This window comes from Cynocephalus volans, chromosome 7 (assembly GCF_027409185.1).
Source record: "Cynocephalus volans isolate mCynVol1 chromosome 7, mCynVol1.pri, whole genome shotgun sequence".
Taxonomy (NCBI): Eukaryota; Metazoa; Chordata; class Mammalia; order Dermoptera; family Cynocephalidae; genus Cynocephalus; species Cynocephalus volans.
In genome coordinates, this window is record NC_084466.1 from 151,348,327 (window position 1) to 151,370,201 (window position 21,875).

General features: G+C 35.9%; 1 protein-coding gene across 8 annotated transcripts in view; it reads right to left on the minus strand.

Annotated features, from left to right (window-relative positions):
* Positions 1 to 769: 769 nt before the first annotated feature.
* The window catches only part of ATE1 (arginyltransferase 1), a 168,837-nt gene continuing 147,731 nt past the window's right edge, over positions 770 to 21,875 (minus strand). For all 8 annotated transcript variants that reach the window (XM_063102403.1, XM_063102404.1, XM_063102397.1 and 5 more), the window contains one exon: positions 770 to 4,088. In XM_063102403.1, the coding sequence (XP_062958473.1) occupies positions 3,910 to 4,088 (179 nt within the window). In that variant the 3' untranslated portion in view covers positions 770 to 3,909. The remainder of the gene's footprint in view (positions 4,089 to 21,875) is intronic.

Genomic DNA, 21,875 nt, shown 5'->3' on the forward strand with positions numbered 1-21,875 from the left:
ATCTGTCAGAAGATTTTTTTGGTATTCTTTTCTATATTGTCTAAGTGTTTTCTGATGAACACTGTCCACTTCGAATAATAAAAACAACAAAGCTATTTCCATTCAGGAAAAATATGTCAGTGGGAATTATAACTAATATTTAAATCACTTGGAAATAGGATTCATTTTATCACTAATCTACCAGAATCCTCGTTACTGTAAGAAGACAAAACACTAGTAAATGTATTCCACAAATATACTGTGGACTATTGTGAACAATTTTTTTTTTCCTCCTTTGGTGGCTGACACTGGTACAGGTATTGAACCCTGGACCTTGGTTTTATCAGCATCACACTCTAACCAACTGAGCTAACCAGCCAGCCCTATTATAAACAATTAAAGCACATTTTACTTTATATTTTAGAAAATTTCCCTGTTAACTAAATTTTATAAGAGAAATTATATTTCAGTTTGCTATGTAAGTCCAATTTTGAATCCCTTTGGATAAAGAAAAAAGTCTATTCCTTAACATATCTTGTGAAAATCCAGACTTTTTGTTTAACATGACATTTACTTTACTCTATTAATTTGTGAGAAAGGAATCTCCACCACATACTTTGGTTCAGGTAACTAAATGGTCTGGAACTCCAATTACTGAAAATTAAATTTTATGATTCATATAGCCAATATTTCTGTTTTCTACATATTCACTGCAGGTGAAATGTATTCAAGAATTTAAAAGATGAAAACATATGTCTTTTAAGTAATGACCAGCAAGAGCCAATGCAGATAGAAACAGCTTTATTTTTTCCACTCAAGCTTTATCAAATGGATTGTTCAAAAGGCATATACAAGAGCAAAAAATATAACATGCAATAAAATTTGTTTTGCCTTACAGTCACAGGTTTTCTTTTAGAAAAGAATACACACTTGGATAACTTCTAATTCAAACATTCCCCAACTGTTTTCATTTCATCTCTTTTTCTTTTTTTTTTAGGTTAACAACAATAGATAAATTTTAGTTAACTTTTCATCATATTCTTTCTCATCGTTACTCATATTGAAATAATACAGTGCCTATAAAAATCAAACCATATACTGTTCAGAAATCCGAAGTTTCTTTTACATAATAATTCTGATAATGTTAACTCATATTTGCAAAGTGGATGGAAAAATAGGATAAGCCATTTGAAAGCAAATATAAACAGTAATAATTTCTTATCTAAATAATTTCAATCAAATTAATAATATATTCATCTGGTAATAGCCTCTATCTTTTATAATATAAAAAAGTACTTCAGATTACATTAAAAAAATAATATAATGAAAATCTCACAGAACTGAAATAATTTAAATATAGTAGCATGGGGAATCAAAATTATATCTGCTCCCAAGACAGGGAGGTAAGTGTGAATTCACTTGAAATTAGAAGGGGACTACAACACTTAGATTGCAATGCAGAGCTTCCCACCTAGAAAAGATAAACTGTCTTTGAAAGGTTGCTAGTCAACTAACAAAGTCACCCTCCTTGACTATCAATATCCACTCAGCTAGAGCTCAGAAGAACAAAGGAGACCTCTGAAGACACTGTGAATACCTGGATCAATACACTATTCTCAAAAAAAAAAAGACGCATGAATATAGCAACCCAGGAGAAGAGTCACTCTGAAGTTTCAGTGGAGACAACCTAGAATGTCACCCTCAGGGACAGCACCACAGTTGACAAATAGGGAAAACTAATCATTTTCCTCTGAAGGAACCCAAAACTGAATTCTGAAGAATTCAGAGTTGTGGTAAGATGTTCGAATTCAAGTTTTCTCTTCATTTGATAGTCAAGAGTTGTGATCTTTATGAATACCACTCGAACTGCTAATCACAACTATGAAAGCAGAATGTAACGTAGCTGATGACAGCAACATGGACATCCAAATGCAAAGGGCACCAAGAACTGGCTCTACCCTACTTATTTTAATAATTCCCATTGCTTATCACACTTTTCTGAAATCTTATTTTGAAATCTCTCCCAAATTTCAGATATGTCCATAACTTACTGTTGAGGAAACAAAATAGTATGCAGAACATAATAATATTAAAATTATGTGTGTGTGGGTATGGTAGGATTTCAGATTATTTTTACATTCTTATTTGTACTTTTCTTAATGTTTTAATTGCTTACAGTGAATATCATTTTTGTAACCATAAAAATAATAAAATGAAGCTGTCTTCATTTTAGAGGGAAAAAGAAAAAAATATTCTATAGATTCTGGAGGCAGTTTCAATAAGATTCTTTCAAATGCTTTCGGGAGATTATTTTGAAGGTCAAAATTCCAGAAGAATGTAAAATCCTTGTGACCAGAGAAAATAGCTTTGCCCCCCATTCTATCCCTGGTTAGCCAAGTACTTGGCACACAGCAGGTATGACACACACACACGGAGTGAATAACTACAGTTTTCTTGGATGTTAAATTTGTAAATACTTGGTTTTTAAAATCAATGTTTTATCATCCTTTTATTCTAGCTAGCTGAAGGTTATTTTCTAATATTTTACCAAAATTCAGTGCATTTTGGAGAAAAGTTTAAAATCTGTAGTGGGATTCAAACTACTAAGTTTTATAATATGGCTTTTAAAAAGATCAATCAAGAAAACGGAAAAATGGGCAAAACAGGGACCAACAAGGGCTCGGTGGCCAAGCAACTGTCAGCAGCAGACTGAGAAAAAGAGCACGAGAAAATAGTACTCCTCTGCTCTGCATCCTGTTTCCAATGCCACTAGGCTGTAACTAAGAATGGGCACTTCCGGTTCTCCTCCTCATACCTACCCTGCACAGTGCCTGCCACCTTGACTGCAGACATCTGCTGAAAGGGCAAAGGGCTCCACATCAGAAGTGGGAGGGAAAGAAAGGGCTAGCCTCTGCTCCCAATCGGGAAGGGCAGCAGCTCCTCCCCGACTCTCAAATCAAAGGGCAAGAAATGGATTGTTCCAACTCTGCCCTGGAACACAGAGGTCAGAATGATCCCTGCTTAAATGTGATTTGTGGCACAGCTATGAAGGTAGTCAGATATTAACTGATTTCATCAATAACAAAAGCCAAGTGTCCTGAGTTCCAAGGAGTGAAAAATCAGTGCCCATTTCTTTTGGATGAAGCTTAGATCAAGGCAGGAGCCAACATTTTTCTTTAAAAAACTCCATTACTTATATTTTTAGGAATGCAGCAAACAATATAATATATAACTTGGGTAACTGTATATTTTGTTGTCCAAACTGAAATACTTTTGAGAGTAAAAGGGAGCACTAGTAACAATTATTCTAGGAGAAAAAATTATGCCAAGACAACAGACGTGAACAAGACTATCTGGACAAACAGACACACCTAATGCTAACACAAGACTCTTTTCATGTTCTCTACTAAACTACATCACATAATGTTGGCAGTAATTTAATATTGAGCATTGAGTAACAGCACAGTTTTGTTCTCTTCAGAAGACATTTTCTAAGTGATGAAACAGACTTTCAACCTCCTTCTCCATACTTCAGGCTTGTGAGCATAAACTAATGTGTTAAATGGGTCTGAGAAAACAGTTTTAATTTCTCTAACAGAACAAAAAAAAGCACAACTGTGATTAGGTTCACTTCTTAATTTTACTCTCCAAGATATTAACAAGAGATGTTTAGCATATTTTGCTCCAGAAACAAACCTCCAAAATGATACAGTCCAATTATGGAGCTAGGTCATAACATATTCTTAAAATCTTTATATTAACCATGAGATTCTCACAAATACAGAAAAGCGATAGCTGGTCAAAACAGGAAGTCTGCTTTGTGGATGGTCAGAGTATTTCCGCAGAGGTACCGCACAGGCCCCGCGGCACACGTTGCCCACACAGCATGGCACAGCGCAGGCACGCCCAGGCGGAGGGGCTGCACTGGCTTCAGCTTCTGAACAGCAGCATCCTCTCGGAACACGCCTGGCCCACCAGGCCTGCGTACTGCAGCACGGTGGCCTCCTCGCTCGGGTCTCTCTGGTGCTTCTTATAAACACCGTAAGGCATGATGGCTTTCTTGTGAAACACCTGCAATCGGTCAGGTTCCTTACTGCGACCTTCGTCCACTTCAACAACAAAAAACACCGATAAAAAAGTCACATATCAAACTACTTTTCATTTCCTAATTTCAAAATACTCAACTTGAAATATAAAAATTATGTATTGAGAAGCCCTTTTTGATCACTATGTTCAAATGAGGGTGTGCAGCATTAAGACTAACTCAAGGATGTCGAAAAATAAGTAACAATGCCTTACTGAAAGGTAATAAACACCCTGCAGTATGACAGCTAAAACATCAAGTAAAGACAAAGAGTTGTACGCAATTAAAAAATTGGTCCCCTACACCTTTATTATTTTCTTATACATGATAAAGTTTACAACTCTCCAGCATTTTTCCTGAGTCTGATTTAAACGTATTTTGCCTCTCCCCATGCCAACACACTGTCTGAAGTATTCCCTGCAGTGAAGCTTTTGGCTGACCCAGCAGTTCTGACTGACTAGGTCTGAGCGAGATGTACTCGTGTTCTTTGGTAGGAGGGTAACTTTTACAGAAGACATGGCAGAGACTGCTGGATGCTGCGACTATTGTTCCTCCTGTCTTTCACATAAAAGAACCCCTGGTTTTTATCAGGCACACAAGTCACCCAGAAAAAAGTTTGTTTCCTAGCCTTCCTTGCAGCTTGGCATGGCCTGGTGACCAAGTTCTGACCAATGGGATACAAGTGGGAGTGTTCAGTGCGAGTTTCCAGGAATCTTCTCAAAAGGATGGCTGACGTATACTTTTTGCCTCTTTCATTTTTCAAACTTTCCCTCCTTCTGCTGCCTGGAACACAGATGTCATGGCAGTAACCCTAACCTTGAGGTTAAGAGCTTACCCTTGGTTCAGCAAAAAACAAAAGCTGGTAGGAACCTAGGTAACTGAGGACTTCATGGAACAAAACTGTCATACCAGCCCTAGGCTGCCTATGTCTAGATATTTACATTTAAAACAAAAACAAAAACAAAAAACCCCAACCATTTTGTTTAAGCCAATAGTACAGGGATAATTCAAAAAGTTCATGGAAAAATAGAATTAAAACATAATATGAATCTTTCCATGAACTTTTGGAAGGACCTTCGTATTTGTGCTTAGGTTCCATTCAGACTAATTTTTAAATCAGGATCTCTGAGGCAGGGATCCAGGCTTTGGCATTTTCTAAAAGCTCCTCAGATGATTCCAATACGCAGCTGGGCTTGAGAACCAGAGCTGTAGGATGATTCTTAGAAGTAGACTTGCTGAGTCGATCATAAAAAACATTGTACATTTCAGTAGATATTGAAACACTATTCTCTGTAATAGTTAGGATTAGGAACAACAATATATAATAGAAGTAATAGAAACTAATAATAATAGACACTTAAAATATGAGGGTACTTCAAAAAGTTCATGGAAAAACAGAACTAAAAGATAATATGAATCTTTCCATAATTTTGAAGCTCCCTCATATATTTATCTCCTGTTTCCATTTCATTAGGAATCAAGTGCTATGAGAATAAAGATTTTGACTGTTTTCCCACTAATATTTCCCTAGTACCTATACCGGGCATACAGTAGGAGCTCCATAAATATTTGCTGAACAAATGAGGGAATCTATCTCTGCAGGTAGGATTACAGAAGACTTTCACACTGTGGGATACACAAATATGCGCGCGCGCGCGCACACACACACACACACTCATTTTTGGATTTTCTATAATAAGAATGGCTTTTATAATTTAAAAAATGTTTGTTTTTAAGGTTGATTTAGGCATTTATTTTCTAAATGTGGATCTTCTAAAAATGAAAAGTAGGAATGCCAGCTTCCTTTTCTATAAATAGGATTGTTTAAGGAGGTTTCTCAGAGTCTTCCAGCTATGAACTTCTATAACTAGTTCTCAAAGCCAATGATCAACTTTTCACAGTAGATTCACTATAAATTTAATTAAACATTTTATTGGATGTTTAATTAAACATACAAAGATCTATTCTTTGAATACTTAAGTTAGATTACATTGTGTATTATTTTGTAATTGAAGCAACAAATACTAAATGTTTATTCTTCCTCAGGCGATGTTGTTTTTCTACTGTATATTAATTAATCAGGATAAATCAGCCAAGATCAGTTTCAGAAGAGACAGAAGTAACACTATTTCTCTGATATCTAAAAGAGAAGGACAGATCGCATTGTATGGACTCATGTCAGAGGTTAGCTGATCTCAGTTATTTTAGGAGAAAGTGAGTTGAGCATCCTAAAATGGACTACCATTCTCTGACTGTTTAGAGGTTTGTATCAGGGGACCCAGGCTAATTGTGTACTATTAGCAGAGATGACCATATTTTCCCATTGAGAACCCAGCCTGAGAAGACCTGGAGGGACATGGAGAAAGGAACACCAAGGTCGCCGGCCAGCTCTCACAGCCTCAGACCCGAGAGCCAGTACAGTTTTCAACTTTCACTCTGTCTAGAAACATATTCAAAGCAGCTCAAAGTGAAGAAGGATATAAACTGGCAAGGGAAGGGATCTCCTCAACACTGGTGTTTTATCTTGGGCTGCTCGCCCTCAGCGCTGTTCCTGGCCCTCCTCCTGCTGGCTCAGCTGGTCTCCAACGGGGTCCGGCCAATCACAAGGGACTGGAACTCAAGGAGAGGGAAGTGAGGGCACCTCTCCCCTCTGTTCCCTGGCTCTTCTTGGCAGTTCTAGCTTCTTTTGGGTAGCTGTGCCCCTGGGCCTCTTTTGCTCTTCAGTCCAGGGCTGATGGTAGCTTACTGCTGTCACTAGTACCTGGGTCACCTCTCTGTGCCTTGCTTGGCTCTCAGCAACACTACTGCCTGTTATCACCAATTCCCTGCATTAAATGTTCTCTGTTGTAAATAATGAAGCTGTTTTGGTGTTCCTGGTTAGATTCTGATACACATATGAATTTCAAAATACTCATTTTGTGTTGTTTCTCAGAAATTACTTTATTGAACTGAAGCAGAAAAATCTACGTACTTTAAAACAAAGAAAAATATTTAGCATTTACTAGGCAACTTCATCCTTTACCAGAATAAGTGACAAATAGGGAAAGAGGCAAGAACATCGGCAAAATAACACAAAATTTTCTAAATCTGAAAGTTTGGATTTTTTTAAATTGGAATTTTAATGTATGTGTACATTTAAATATGCAGAATGTTTAACAGTTTAAGCCTTTATCCTAAAATATTTTAGGACAGACACACTTTAAGAGTCCAATAAATGAACACCCTAGCAAACAAAAATGTGAAATGCCGTCTTATTTTCGTATGCCATCTTATTTTATCTAGAATGAATGAAATGCCACCCTCTAATTTTATTTTTTTTTCTAGTACAACATACAAAAATTAAAATATAAGACTGGGAAAAACCCCACCATTGTGTATAACCTTCATCAACTATTTTAAAGCGTATTCCTTGTAAAGAAGAGAAATTTTGTTGTTTCATCTGTCAAAATATGTATTTCAATTCTATTTACTGAAATCACATGAGAAGCTCTATTATTATGTACATATCACATTTTGAGGGAACATTCCAGTATCTAAGTTTCAGTCACTAAATTCCAAATTGGCTTGTGATGCCACTGATATCTATTGGCTAACATATATATACGATAAATCTCCCAAACTTCTAATTAATCTGTAGCATTTTCAGAGAGCCTTATGGCATAGAAATTAATCAAGTTCAGTATTTCTTTTAACTCCAAATACTTTTGAGGCCTAGAATTGTTCTGGGTCAAAGTTGTCAAAAACATAATACACATATAAAATAGATATCAACAAGCTATTCACATTTTTTTTTTTTTTTAGTGGCTGGCCGGTACAGGGAACTGAACCCTTGACCTTGGTGTTACAAGGCTATGCTCTAACCAGCTGAGCTAACTAGCCAGCCCAAGCTATTCACTTTTAACAATACAAATAATTACAAAAAAAGTGGTAGTAATGAATTTTAAATTCTTCTCCTCATTCTCTTCAATGTTAATGTCTCTGAGTCATTTCGAAATCCAAATACATTTAGTTTTAGTGTTCAAATATGTCAGAAGCTTGTGGGGTTATTTTTATTATTGTTTTTTAATATTCCAAATAATGTACTGATTCTATCACCAACTCACCAGATTATGTATGCTGAGACTTAATAGAAACTTTTCAAAATTAATTTACTGATACAAATTAATTTTCTTAATTGTCCCAAATTCTTTAGCTTCCCCTTTATCACACTTTGACTATAAAAAAGGCACTGACACACATTCTATAAATAGCAGCATCTGTCAAGTTTCTCCCAATACCTCTCTTCAAACCTAACGGCTTCTCTGGGTTCATAATGCCCAATACACTGGGTTCTCCCATTTGACAAAATCCTCAGTACCTAGGAAAGATTACAACATAATTCTGCAGTCCCATCAACTCAATCTTAATTTGCACATTCTCCTAGGAATAATTTAATTTATTCAACCAAGAAAGGCTTAATATTAACATATAAACAAATGAATAAATTTGCTTCCCTTTAAAAAGTAGTACTAAAGTTTATCTTTTCCCACCAAAAAACTTAAATTGCAACCCAAATTTCGAATGTAAACTTTGATATCTTAGAATTCTGCCTACCCAAACAAACCAATCTAAAACCGCAAGTTCTTAAGAAAAAGGGAACACAGATCAACAAGACATAGTTTAAGAAAAATAAAGGACTATAAATTTTTTATAAAACTTGATATTTCAATAAACTGAAGTAACTTAATTTGTCTAGGAATTAGTTATGAATAAATTCATGAATATTTGATAATAATCACATTAACTTTTTATTTTACATCTTTTTCAATCACAAAAGTAATGCTTGTTGTAAAACTGAAATAACAGAAATAAACAAAGCAGAGAATGATGTCAGCCCCTTACATAATCCTTGCTCCTACATTTTCCTCATTTCACCAAACCCCCATCCACGTTAGCAGTGCTTTAACAATTTCATAAGATGCATTTAAATATTCAAATACAGAATTTTGGATCACATTCTAGCCATACCTTAAATTAAGGCAGAAAATCAAATCAAACCACTTCTTCAGAGGGTATAATATATTAACTTCAGAAATCACTGATTATTATTATTATAGACAAATACACTGCTGTTTTTTGGGATTAACAGTCTGTTGCAGTTTTACTATCATTTAGTCACATTCTCAGTGAAGGCAGATTCTCATTCTTACCACATTCTATATAATTAATATTAAAACCAATTTAAAACATAAACAAAAAAATCTTACCAGATTACTTAAAATATTGAAAACAAATTATGATTTATTTACTAAAGGAAAAAAATGCATCCCCAATCCTCACGAAACCCTTTTACAATCATTTTGTCTTGCTTGCCTGATAAATGCTTACAGACAAAAATCTACATAGCTAAACCCACACAGCACAACAGGCCTCTTCTTGCGGGGACCTTGAAGATACCAGAAAGATAAGCCATTTTGAGATTAAAGACCATTTGCTATCATCGAAGGAAAACTGCCAGCTTATTGAGATGTCTTAGAAATATGTTCCAACATGAACGTCTTCCATTTTTCCTTTCTCTAAACGTATCACAATTTATCTTCATAAAATGAACCACAAAGGCAATTCTGCAAACTCCTTTCTGAGATGAACATTTGATCACTAGTGATACAAATATGCTGTCAACTTTATGATATTTTAATCTTCAAGGAGAACACTGGTGGGCAACAACTGCTTGATTTTCCCCCAACTTTCTATTCACAGGAGATGACTGTGCATTGCAGGTGCTTTTCAAAGGAAACAAATGTAAAGATCAAAGCTTTACTTCTCCTTTTTACAGGGACTTAACTCATTTATTATTCTTAAAGAAACTATAACCTCTAGGCTTTCCAAAAAATGATGAAACAGTCTATTTTTCTTAACATCATTACTTATTACTATAGCATTATTACATAAATATGAAAACAAGTTATGTACTTTATAGTTTCTCATGAAGAATTTGTATAAATGGCAGATGGCTAAATACAGTTGGGCAAAACTGATATAACAGAAGAATTTGAAATTCTGCACAAATGTATGATACAGGGAGAAATACTCAACAAAACCTCAACTCTGGAAATTCAGAGTCAAGTATGATTTAGAACATTTTAAAGCGACAGGAGATACTTACAAACGTTTTAATCATTTTAGGGGAGGGGATGGGAAAGGTGAGGAGAGTGTGTGAAAGGAAACTTTTCTGTACTGGATAGAAAGGGGCCAGGCAAGAGAATGCATAGTAGTTTTGATGCAAATAGCTAAGCTCAACCAACTCATTCAAGTCCGTCTGGTGGGAGGATCAGAAATTACTTTGGGACTCTAATCACGTTAAACATTTTCATATTCTATAAGAAATACTGTTGTTAGTAATTTCACTCAAAGTATTCTTTGGTAAAAACAAAAACTAGGAAAAACTTAAACTTATTAGTAAAATGTCATCTAATAACAGCTTTTTCTGTGTATAATTCACATACCATACATTCAAATTGTATGAATCAGCTCTCTCTCTCTGCTTCCACCATCTTGCAATGTGAGACCCCTGAGTCACTGTCGCCACCACCTGATGTGTTCCTTGGACTTTGGATTTCCCAGCCTCAGAAACTGGAAGAGCGATCAAGATGGCATGCAAAAACTCATACTAACTTTAACTCCCACCTCAATACACTGCTGATAAGACTTGTAAATACTGGCTATCTAAGTAAAATACTAATAAAAACTCTCTTCTGATGATGAATAAGCACTCTCAAATTTCTGCTCGATGTGTTTTGACCCCTAAATACTCTACCTTAAATACTTCCTATTTCACCATAAATTTTTAATAAAGGCTACCTTTAAAAATTGACAGAACAATATAAAGAAAGAAATGTAAATTAAAACAAGCAAAGCATTCCATTACAGAATTCTTCAATGACAAAGGGGAAGTGGGTTTGCACTACTGCTGCTGTGTGCTGGGGCTGAGCCAAAGAGGCAGTCCGTGAGTTCAGGCTGGCAGGATTGGGCCATTTCTGGCCTGTATGCACAAGAGACTAGTTACATACAAGGGAACTGAGCAAAGAAACAAATACAATGAGAAAAATGGGAGCCAGATTTCTCTATTAGAGATGGGAGGTTCAGGTGTGGAAAGGGAGAAGACTAGAACTCTGTTATGTTGGATTAGAATCAGGTACACTGGTGGAAACTCATGGTTTTTATACTTTGGTATAAACCTACAGATATGAGAGAGAGAGAGAGAGAGAGAGAGAGAGAGAGAGAGAGAGAGAGAGTGTGTGTGTGTGTGTGTGTGTGTGTGTGTGTGTGTAAGCAATGAAACCCCAGTAGCAATGAGCACACTTACTGCCTACATCTTGTTTTCCAAGCAGTACTCTCCACGAAAAGCACTAGGGCTTCTTGGAGAAGTGCCTACTTGCAGAGCTCAGTCAGGGAATGTATAAGATGAGTGTGCAATATTTTGCGCCAGGAAGTAAAGAAGTGCTCAAAGAATGATGAGACATGTCAAAAGAATACAGGAGTCACCTTGAAATGGCCCCAATTGGCCAAATCTGAGATAATTTGAGCATTCAAAATAACAAAGTAATGGTATTTATAACACATTGAATAAAATAGGATTCCATGAGTCCACACCAATATAAACAGACAGACAGGGAGAAGGGACTGCTCTTCCTTACAGTAGAATGCCAACTAATAAAAGTAGAAGTAATGACAGAATTAGAAAATCATCATTTGGCAGCCATCTCAGAAAGAAACGATTGAGGCAAGAATCATCAATGGATGTAAAAACCAGTCTATGTAAGTTTGATACAACAGGATATTTATATTGTTAAGCTATTTTCCTACAAAATATTTATTTATTAATTACTAACACATACAAAACACTTATTAATTTTATAAGGGAGACACCAGGCACATATCACTTGACCAAGCAGTAAAAATTCACACCACTAGCAAGCAGTAAGACAAGTTGACGTTGTGTGTCTCCTGATATGATGCAATAAAAACACAGCATCACTGCTAGGGTATTCTTGCTAAAACTATATAACCTGAATCTCATTATGAAGAAACATCTGATGAATACAAATTAAGGGATACTCTACAAAGTAACTAGACTGTATTCTTCAAAAATGTCAAGATAATGAAAGACAAGGATATATTACAGTACTATTCCAGATAAAAGGAGACTAAAGAGACGTTTCAATAAATGTAACATGCGATCCTGACATGAACCCTCATTCTGAAAGAGGGAACAAAGAAAGTAAGCTTGTGTGTGTGTGCATGCAGTTTCGTGTTATAAAGGACATTACTGGGAAAATCTGTGACATCTGAATAGAGCCTACAGATTAAACAGTAATCAATGCTACTTTTTTGTTTTGATGGCTGTATCTGGTTATGCAGGAAAGTGTCCTTGTTTTCAGGCAACAGAGACTGAAACGTTTAAGGACGACAGTATAATGTATCTGCAACTTTTCTCAAATGGTTCAGAAAAATATACAGAGTGAAAAGGAGGAAATGATAAGGCAAATTTGGTAACATGTTAACAACTGGGGAATCTGGGTGAAGGGTATGCATGAGTTTCTTGCATTATTCTTGAAAATTATCTGTAAATTTGAAATTATTTCAAAATAAAAAATTGACAAATGCTAATGCTAAGGTTTGGTCTTCAGCCTCCTACCACATTCCCTCACATTGGTGTGTATTCTGGAACCCACACATTGCATTTGTACTTTTTCCTTTGATAAAATTTGTTCTGACACAGTTCCATCACTCCAGCATATGGAGGTATTTTCATATTCTAAATTTCTTTTCTTCTGAAATGTTAAAAAGCCTTACTAGCTCCATAGTATCTGGAAATTTAGTTATCAAAATAGGAATAAAAATGTTAAGTAGGTAGAGTCCTGGGGGGCGGGGGGAGGAAAAGGAAAAGGTAATATTACATTTAATATAAGTGAATACATGAGTAGCTGATAATATTTTAAATTATGAATACATTGAATCAGTTCATTTTAGGATCTATAATGTTCAGTCTATAAAATTAGTTTTTTGTTTTAAATCAATAGCTTTACATTCCACCATATTTGACAGGTCACAAAAGCCAGGATGGTAAACTGATACCTCTTAGGGTCACAAAGACAAATTCCCACATACAATGAAAAGTAGCCACAATACAAATCCAGAGAGCGAATTTGACACTTAGTTGATCTTTGACTCTTTCCAAGAAAATTAAGACTTCTGAAAGTATGTTTAAGCAGCAATACCTTTGAGAATTTCCTGGCATATAAAATCAAATTAGAAATTACAGCATTGACCTTAGGGGCAAATACAAATTCATTTTTCTTATAATAGTATTGGTTTTGCTATGGAGATTGGATCTAGTGGTAGAAATAGTATAAACCCCATGTGCTGGAAAGTTTAGGATGCTCTAATCTCTGAAGAGGACACCCTCTCCCCACCTCTACCTTCCCAACCCCTCCTTTCTTTACAGTCCCAATTCAAAAATCCATCCTCGTCCCCATTCCTGGCCTCAGCCAAATCGTTATATAACCCCTGTATATTACAATATTTTCTGTAATCAAATTTTCTACTAGCTCCTTTTCACTGACTTTTCCAAAAGCTGGAGACTGTGCCATTTGGCACAAATAGACAAAATTCTATGTGACCCCCTACTTACCCTCTAGTTACCTTACTCTACTTTCCTTCTTTCTTTACACAGTATTTATTTAATGGCCACTTCCTCACCTCCCACACACTCCACAATCTACTTCAATGTGTATCTTGGCCCGGTCACCTCCACTCTGTTCATTTTGACCTTATCAAAGGGTCCCCTTGTTCTTGAACACAATGGATACTCTTCAGTCTTCATCACCCTCAGCAAAGTGTAAATACAGAGGACATTTCCTGCTCTTTGAAATCCACTTCGCCTTCAGCTTTCCTGACCCCACTTATCCTGGTTTTCCTCTCACCTCCAGACAGTCCTTTTCCATTCATGGACTTCTCCCTGTTTTACCTGACCACTACGTACTGGTGTTGCAGTGTTCTGTCCCAGGTCATCCTCTCTTACTGCTCTACACTTTCTCCCTAGGAAATTTCATCCATGCCCATGGATTCAATTACCATCTTTAAGTCTGATCTCCAAATCCTCAGGTCCAGCCTAAAGTTTTCTCCTAAGCCTCAGGAGGCTTGATAAATACTATATGAAGCTGAGGATAGGACACTATGGTGTACAATTTGCCTTCTGGAGGCAAATTCACATTGTCTTGGTCAGAGCAATCCTACTTTTAGAAATCTGTCCTATAGAAATATTAGTTAGGTGTGCAAAAGGATGTATATTTAAAAGTATGTTGTAGCACTGTTTGTAATAGCAAAAAAATTGAAAAAAATTTCCAACTGGGGAGGGGAGGAGGGGGGACTTACTATGGAAGCGATCTAAATGTCCTTCAACAGGTGAGCAAATAACCTATATGGTACATTCATACAATGGAATATTACGCAGTGATGAAAAAAATGTATTATCAAGCCATAAGAAGACATGAAGACATGGAGGAAACTTAAATGCATATTGCTAAGAAAAAGAAGCCAATCTGAAAAGGCTACATACTGTTTGTTTCCAACTATATGACATTCTGGAAAAGGCAAAACTAAGTAGACAGTAAAAGGATCAATGGTTGCCAGGGGATGAAGACGGTAAGGGAGGGATGAATAGGTAGGTCACAGGACATTTTTAGGCCAGTGAAACTACTCTATATGACAGGGATGAATAGGTAGGTCACAGGACATTTTTAGGCCAGTGAAACTACTCTGTATGACACATGTCATACATGACATTATACATTTGCTAAAACCCATAGAATGTACAACACAAAGAATGTATCCTAATGTAAACTATGCATTTCAGTTAATAATGATCAATATTGGCTAATCAGTGATAACAAATGTACACCACCAATGCAAGATGTTAATGTCAGAGGCTGGGGGTGGGGTGTTGGAGGGCATATAAGAACTCTGTACTTTCTGCTCAATTTTTCAGTAAACCTAAAACTGCTCAAAAAAATAAAGCCTATTAATAAAAGGAAAAAAAAAAAGAATGAGAAAAATGTAAACTATTAACAATAGGGGACACCGGGTGTGGGGTGTATGAGGATGCTCTACACTGCCTTTGTAATTTTTCTGTAAATCTACAACTATTCTAAAATATAATTTTTTTTAAATGAGGAAGTTTTTAATATAATAATTGGGAATGATTTTCAAGATTTCTTAATTTTAATATAAAAAAAAGCCACAGAATATTCTAGTATAATTTAATTTACATAATGACATAAAATGTTTAAATAAATGATATATTTAAAAGTTGAAAAAAAGACACACAAGATAAAGGTCCAAAAGCCTCCCTACCAAACTTGAACAGTGCTTACCTCTGCAGACAGGGGGAGTGGATGCATGTGCTCTGTGCATGTCACTGGAACGCATTTTAGGATTGTCACTTTCCATATCAGATTTTTAATAATAACAAGCATATAAGCAGTCATGTGTTATTTCTAGTAATACTTTTTTTAAATAAAAAGAAGCTGTCTAGAGAGTAAAAGTGTTGGAGAATAAATACAAAGCTTCCTGCACAAGGTGGGTGCTAAAGACAGCAGCAGCTATTATTACTGTTAATCTCAAAGTACTACAGTTTTTAGAACAATCAGGAATTCCCACTTCTGCCCGTGAGTCTTTATTTAAAGACACCATTCACTTTTGAGCTGCCTTTACCATTTCTTTTTTTTTTTCTCTTTGCAGTATTAAGTCATTTTATTTATTTATTTATTTATTTTAATTTTATTTTGTCGATATACATTGTGGCTGATTATTGTTGCCCATCACCAAAACCTCCCTCCCTCCTCCCTCCCCCCCACCAATGTCCCCTCTGTTTGCTTGTCGTATCAACTTCAAGTAATTGTTGTTATATCTTCTCCCTCCCCCCCGGTTTTTGTGTGTGTGTGTGTGTGTGTGAATTTATATATTAATTTTTAGCTCCCACCAGTAAGTGAGAACATGTGGTATTTCTCTTCCTGTGCCTGACTCGTTTCACTTAATATAATTCTCTCAAGGTCCATCCATGTTGTTGCAAATGGCAGTATTTCATTCGTTTTTATAGCTGAGTAGTATTCCATTGTGTAGATGTACCACATTTTCCGTATCCACTCATCCGATGATGGACATTTGGGCTGGTTCCAACTCTTGGCTATTGTAAAGAGTGCTGCAGTGAACATTGGGGAACAGGTATACCTTCGACTTGATGATTTCCATTCCTCTGGGTATATTCCCAACAGTGGGATAGCTGGGTCGTATGGTAGATCTATCTGCAATTGTTTGAGGAACCTCCATACCATTTTCCATAGAGGCTGCACCATTTTGCAGTCCCACCAACAATGTATGAGAGTTCCTTTTTCTCCGCAACCTCGCCAGCATTTATCGTTCAGGGTCTTTTGGATTTTAGCCATCCTAACTGGGGTTAGATGGTATCTCAGTGTGGTTTTGATTTGCATTTCCCAGATGCTGAGTGATGTTGAGCATTTTTTCATATGTCTGTTGGCCATTTGTATATCTTCCTTAGAGAAATGCCTACTTAGCTCTTTTGCCCATTTTTTAATTGGGTTGCTTGTTTTTTTCTTGTAAAGTTGTTTGAGTTCCTTATATATTCTGGATATTAATCCTTTGTCAGATGTATATTTTGCTGCCTTTACCATTTGCTGCAGTAGGCCAGGGCTGGGTAGAAAAGATGGGGCGGTCTCTGTCAGGGCACTGCCTACTGTGTTCTCTCAGGCTCACTTTCTGCTGGAAACATACAGGAGTCCCTGGGGCAGTGCCGGCTTGAACCTGCCTCACCTCTGGGGGCTCATCTATCCTTCAGTACAAATGAATAGTCTAGGAGGTAGCTGAAAAAAGCTCTGCCAGATTAAATATAATAAGCTAAATTCTAGTGCAACAATTCTCAACCGTGGTTGTATATAACAATCCCTGAGAAGACTTAAAAAATGCTACTGCTCAGGATAGATTGTAGAACCATCAGAATACCTGGGAGTGGGACCTACAGATACTGATGTGCACAAAACCCTCAGCATGTACTCAGATAGACACAAAACCTTAAATAGTGTATCAGCACATGAATCTAAGGGTACATTAACATTTTATTGCCACTTGGCTTTAAAAATAATACTCTAAGACAGAATTATTAAAATACCAAGAATGTGGCAGAAAACTCCCATACTGCCACATATATATGGCCATTTTTCATTTCTGCCTCCACCAAGGCTTCAGAATAGGGAATGTGACACTCAGGTGTACCTTAAAACAGTGCAAATAAGAACACACGAAATAACCTCAGTTGCCATTTTATATCTTGGCACAGTAACATTTTGGTTCACTATTTTTGTATTAGAAGTTAGCAGACTTCCATTTAATTTTATTTATAATTTGATAAAGTGAATCTGTGAAGACTAAAAAACCAACAGATTAACAATAGTTCAGAGAGATAGAAAGAAGGAAGGAGATAGATACTGATGGCCCCTTAAACATCAACTGAAAAACATCAAAACCTCAAGAGTAAGGGGACTGTCATGGTGGTATCATATATTACAATTGTGCTTTGTTATTACAGCTTTACTCTTTTAAAATGTGGTTTTCTTTTCTGAATTTTTAAACCTAAAACTGGCTGCTATAATCCCTCTGAAAGTTAATATAGTAAGTAATATTAGTATGATACAAATAAGTCTTTAATAAAACTTGGATCAGATTTTATAAGGTTAGATTTTCACCAAGCAGTAAATTAACTGTAGATTTTCTCAGTTACTTGTCACATATTAACTACCTGTAATATGTGTAATATATATATCACGGTATAGTCAGAAATACACAGCTAAAATAAAAGTGACAGTTTATACATTCCTAACTAGTAAAAATTAGTTCTTTGGATTTTTTAAAACTAAGAAACCCTAAGACAGGAAAGCTTCTTCCAGGAAGATGAAGCAGACCCACTTTTCCCTATTCTCGCCACTAAGAACAACTGAAAACCCTGCACATTGTATATAAAGCAAACCTAAGAAGACTCTGAAAGGTGAGAGAAGCAGGCAGCCCAATTAGGGACTCTGAGACCTGAGGAGTGACACACTGGTAAACTCCCCAGGTTTTCTTTTTCTTTGTATATTCCAGATGAAATACTAGAGCAACTGGCAAACCTAAAAAGCCAACACACACAGACCCAAAAAAAGTACCAAGAAAGGCTGGCTCCCTCTAGCCAAAGTATCAGGAAAGGGATAGACAGCCTAGCAAAAAAGAGAACTTTTAGACAATAATCTCAAAAAATACAAACTGCCATAACTCACCCAATATGCAAGAGATAATGTAAATAGTCCAAAATAACTAGTGAGGAGATTAAAATTGTAATTAAAAATCTTCAGAGAAAGAAATCCCCAAACCCAGATAGTTTCAATGGAGAATTCTAACAAACATTTAAAGAATTAACACCAATGCCACATAATCCAAAATAAAAGAGAAAGGAATCCAAACCAGACAAAGACAGTACAAAACAAAAACACAAAAATAAAAAGCAGTAACTTATGAATACAGATGAAAAAATCTTTAACAAAATAATAGCAAACAGAATTCAGCAGTACATAAAAACAATTATACATCATGACCAAGTAGGGTTTATTCCAAGAATGCACAACTAATTCAGCATTTAAAAACTAATTAATGTTATCCACCATATTAACAGTTTTGAAGAATCACACAACCACATCAACTGATGCAAAAAATACACCTGACAAAATCCAATAACTATTCATGATAAAAACTCTCAGAATATGAATGGTGGGGAACTCCCTCAACTTGATAAAGAACATCTACAAAAGCCCTACAGCTAACATCACAATGGCATGAGAATGAGTGCTTCCTGCCCCCCTACTCCCAGATCAGAAAAAAGGCAGGAATGTCTCCTTCTCACCACTTTTACATAAAAAAATAGTGCTAAAAGTTACAGCCAGTGCAATAGGGCAAGAAAAGGAGCTAAGTAGCATATAGACTGGAAAGGAAGAAACTATTCCTATTTTCAGATGACATGATATTCTACATTGAAAATCTCAAGGACTCTACAAAACAAACCCTCTGAGAGCTAGTAGTGAATTTGGCAAAATCAAAGGATAAATGATAAAGCATACAAAAATCAGCTATACTGCAAATCACATATCTGATAAATAATTAATATCCAGAACATACATGGGTACTTCAAAAAGTTCCTGAAAAAATAGAATTAAAAGATAATACAAATCATTCCATGAACTTTGTGAAGTACTTTCATAGAACCATGCCTGATACAAATGTAGGCACTGCCTACCTAGGAAAAAAGGTCAGAGGGAGATTCACCAGCCATAATCCAGTTTATCCTACTATCCTAAAGCTTTTTCACACTCAAAACGTGAAACGTACTTTAGGTTTTATTTTTAATCCCAAAGACTGGAAGGAGTGCAAAGGCCAATGAACAGTTAATGTTTCTAAGATCTTCTATGCAAACAAATTAGAGAAAATGTAACTTATGTACTTTTTAAAAAATGCACAGATTTTACACTTCCATTAATTTCTATCTGTTCTCACAATTTAGAGACTAAAATGGAATGGGCAAAACAGATCAATACATGAAAAAAGTTAGCAACAAGAAAATGCATGCACTGATTTTGCACTTCGGTCAACGCTGCTTGGGGAAATGCAGTTTAACATTTCAGCAACTTTATTTCTGATAGCCATTATTGTCAACTTAGTTTCTTCCCCTTTATTATTACCCACTTAAAAGGTCATAATGCAGAAAAAAAACTGTTATTTGTAAGAACAATATTCTTTACCATTTTATATGTGTATAGCCTTCCCAATCTGACAGTAAATTGCTTGAAGGTGGGAACTGAACTTTATACTTCTTACACCCCCAATGCACAGACTCCATAATCCCTAGACATCAGGGATACAAAGACCTATATGATACAGTGCTGAGTAGGCATCTAATAAATGTCTGTGGTTCGTGGTGACAATCTTAATCTCATGTTCTTCGGAGACAAGCGACAGACAACATCCTCAGAGCCAACTACCCTGCTTTTATCAACTTTCTTGTTCATTAGTACCACATGTTTATTACTCAATGTCTGAATTTTCAAGTTAAATCATTCTTGGATTATTTTCCTTTGTTGCTGAATGTGTTATAAATGTTGAAATTAATCAGGTCACAATAACTTTGAATTGTGCTATGTTGATCCATTTTTGGAATAAGAACGGTATTACTGAATTCTTCATAAAACTCTTGCTAATTAACCACAATAAAATGTAAGGAAATGATGCTAATGCAAACAAACAACCCATCAAAAAAGCCCTAGGCTTAGTGGAATGAAAGGCCCTGTGTCTCATGCCTCACATCCTGGACCAGCCTATGTTTGCTTCTCTAGAGGGGTGAAAATTCCAGAAACAAAGACATGCTCCATACCCATGTTCCAGATCTTTCAGTAACTAGTAAAGCTTAATTGATGATTTGTATAAAGAGAAGAATTTGGGCCCAAACTCAATAGTAAATCACAGCCAAAGACAACTGCTTGAGCAGAATTTACAGATACTTTTGAGATAGCCACGAACTACAAATTGCTTTGCTATTGCTCAAAAACTTATTGGTTATTAGTCCCAAATTCAATGCACATAATCTACTAAGAGTTTTGATTCTATTATCTTTGGATACTAGGCTGGAACATGCAATCTACTTCCACAAAGCAAACTTCTCTCTCCAAGGTAATAAACAGAAAGTACCAAAGAGAATAAGCTTTGCCATATTTCTTCTGGTACGTTATCCTCCTGCTCAGAGGAAGAAATGTTTTCTTTAAACCATTTTTAGACCCTCCCATCCTCTTTCTCATGCGACCAGTCTAGTGGAATGTTCCACAAACTTCAGAGCTTCTGTTGTGCTTTCATTAGTTCACATTTGCTTATGATGGAATCCATTTGTTACCTGATGATTCAAATCTCCCGAAATGACCCAATCCCCTTGGTTTTCATTTTCGTTTCATTACATTGAACTTTTAATGTCTACTTTGAAGCAAAATGTTTTAACAATGAAAAGAAGGGAGCACTATAATAAGAATTTTAAAACCCCTTTCTTGTCATTAAATAAGCAAGCTTACCAGCAACCAAGTCAGTTAAGGCAAAATTTTATTGTCAATATGTAGAACCTCTGGACAGGAACAGGCATAAAAGAAATAGTTTTGGTCCAGGCCAGTCCTGGGACTCTCTCCTATGTCCTCTATCAGTTCTGACACAAAACTGAGTTCTTATCTTCACAATGCACAGCTACACTATTTATTCACAAGTCCCTAAAAGTTGAGACTTTCTAACGTAAAATTCCAGCTTTTCTGAGCTTAAAAGAAACCTTTAAGACCCACGCCTATATCTTAGGCACTTCGTCGTAAGTCTTGGGCTTCTTACATAACAACACCACAATACTACAAGAATGAGAAAGCCCTTTTATACAGCAATGTTGCTCAGTTCTTTTAATCCAAACATGTTGCTATTAAATATTTTTTAAAATCTTAACTATTCCTTTAATGTATTCTGAAAAACAAAGTAAGTATTGTGACTAAAAGCACTGGTTTTTTTCAACTATGCATGCTCCTTCCTCCTTGAAAATCACAATTTTAAAACACCATTCATTTTCAAAAATACTTTTTAAATGTGTAGTTATGAAAGAAATGGCTATAGTTTGTAGTTTAAAGCCAGGACCATGCTCCAAAAGCAAACTCTAGGA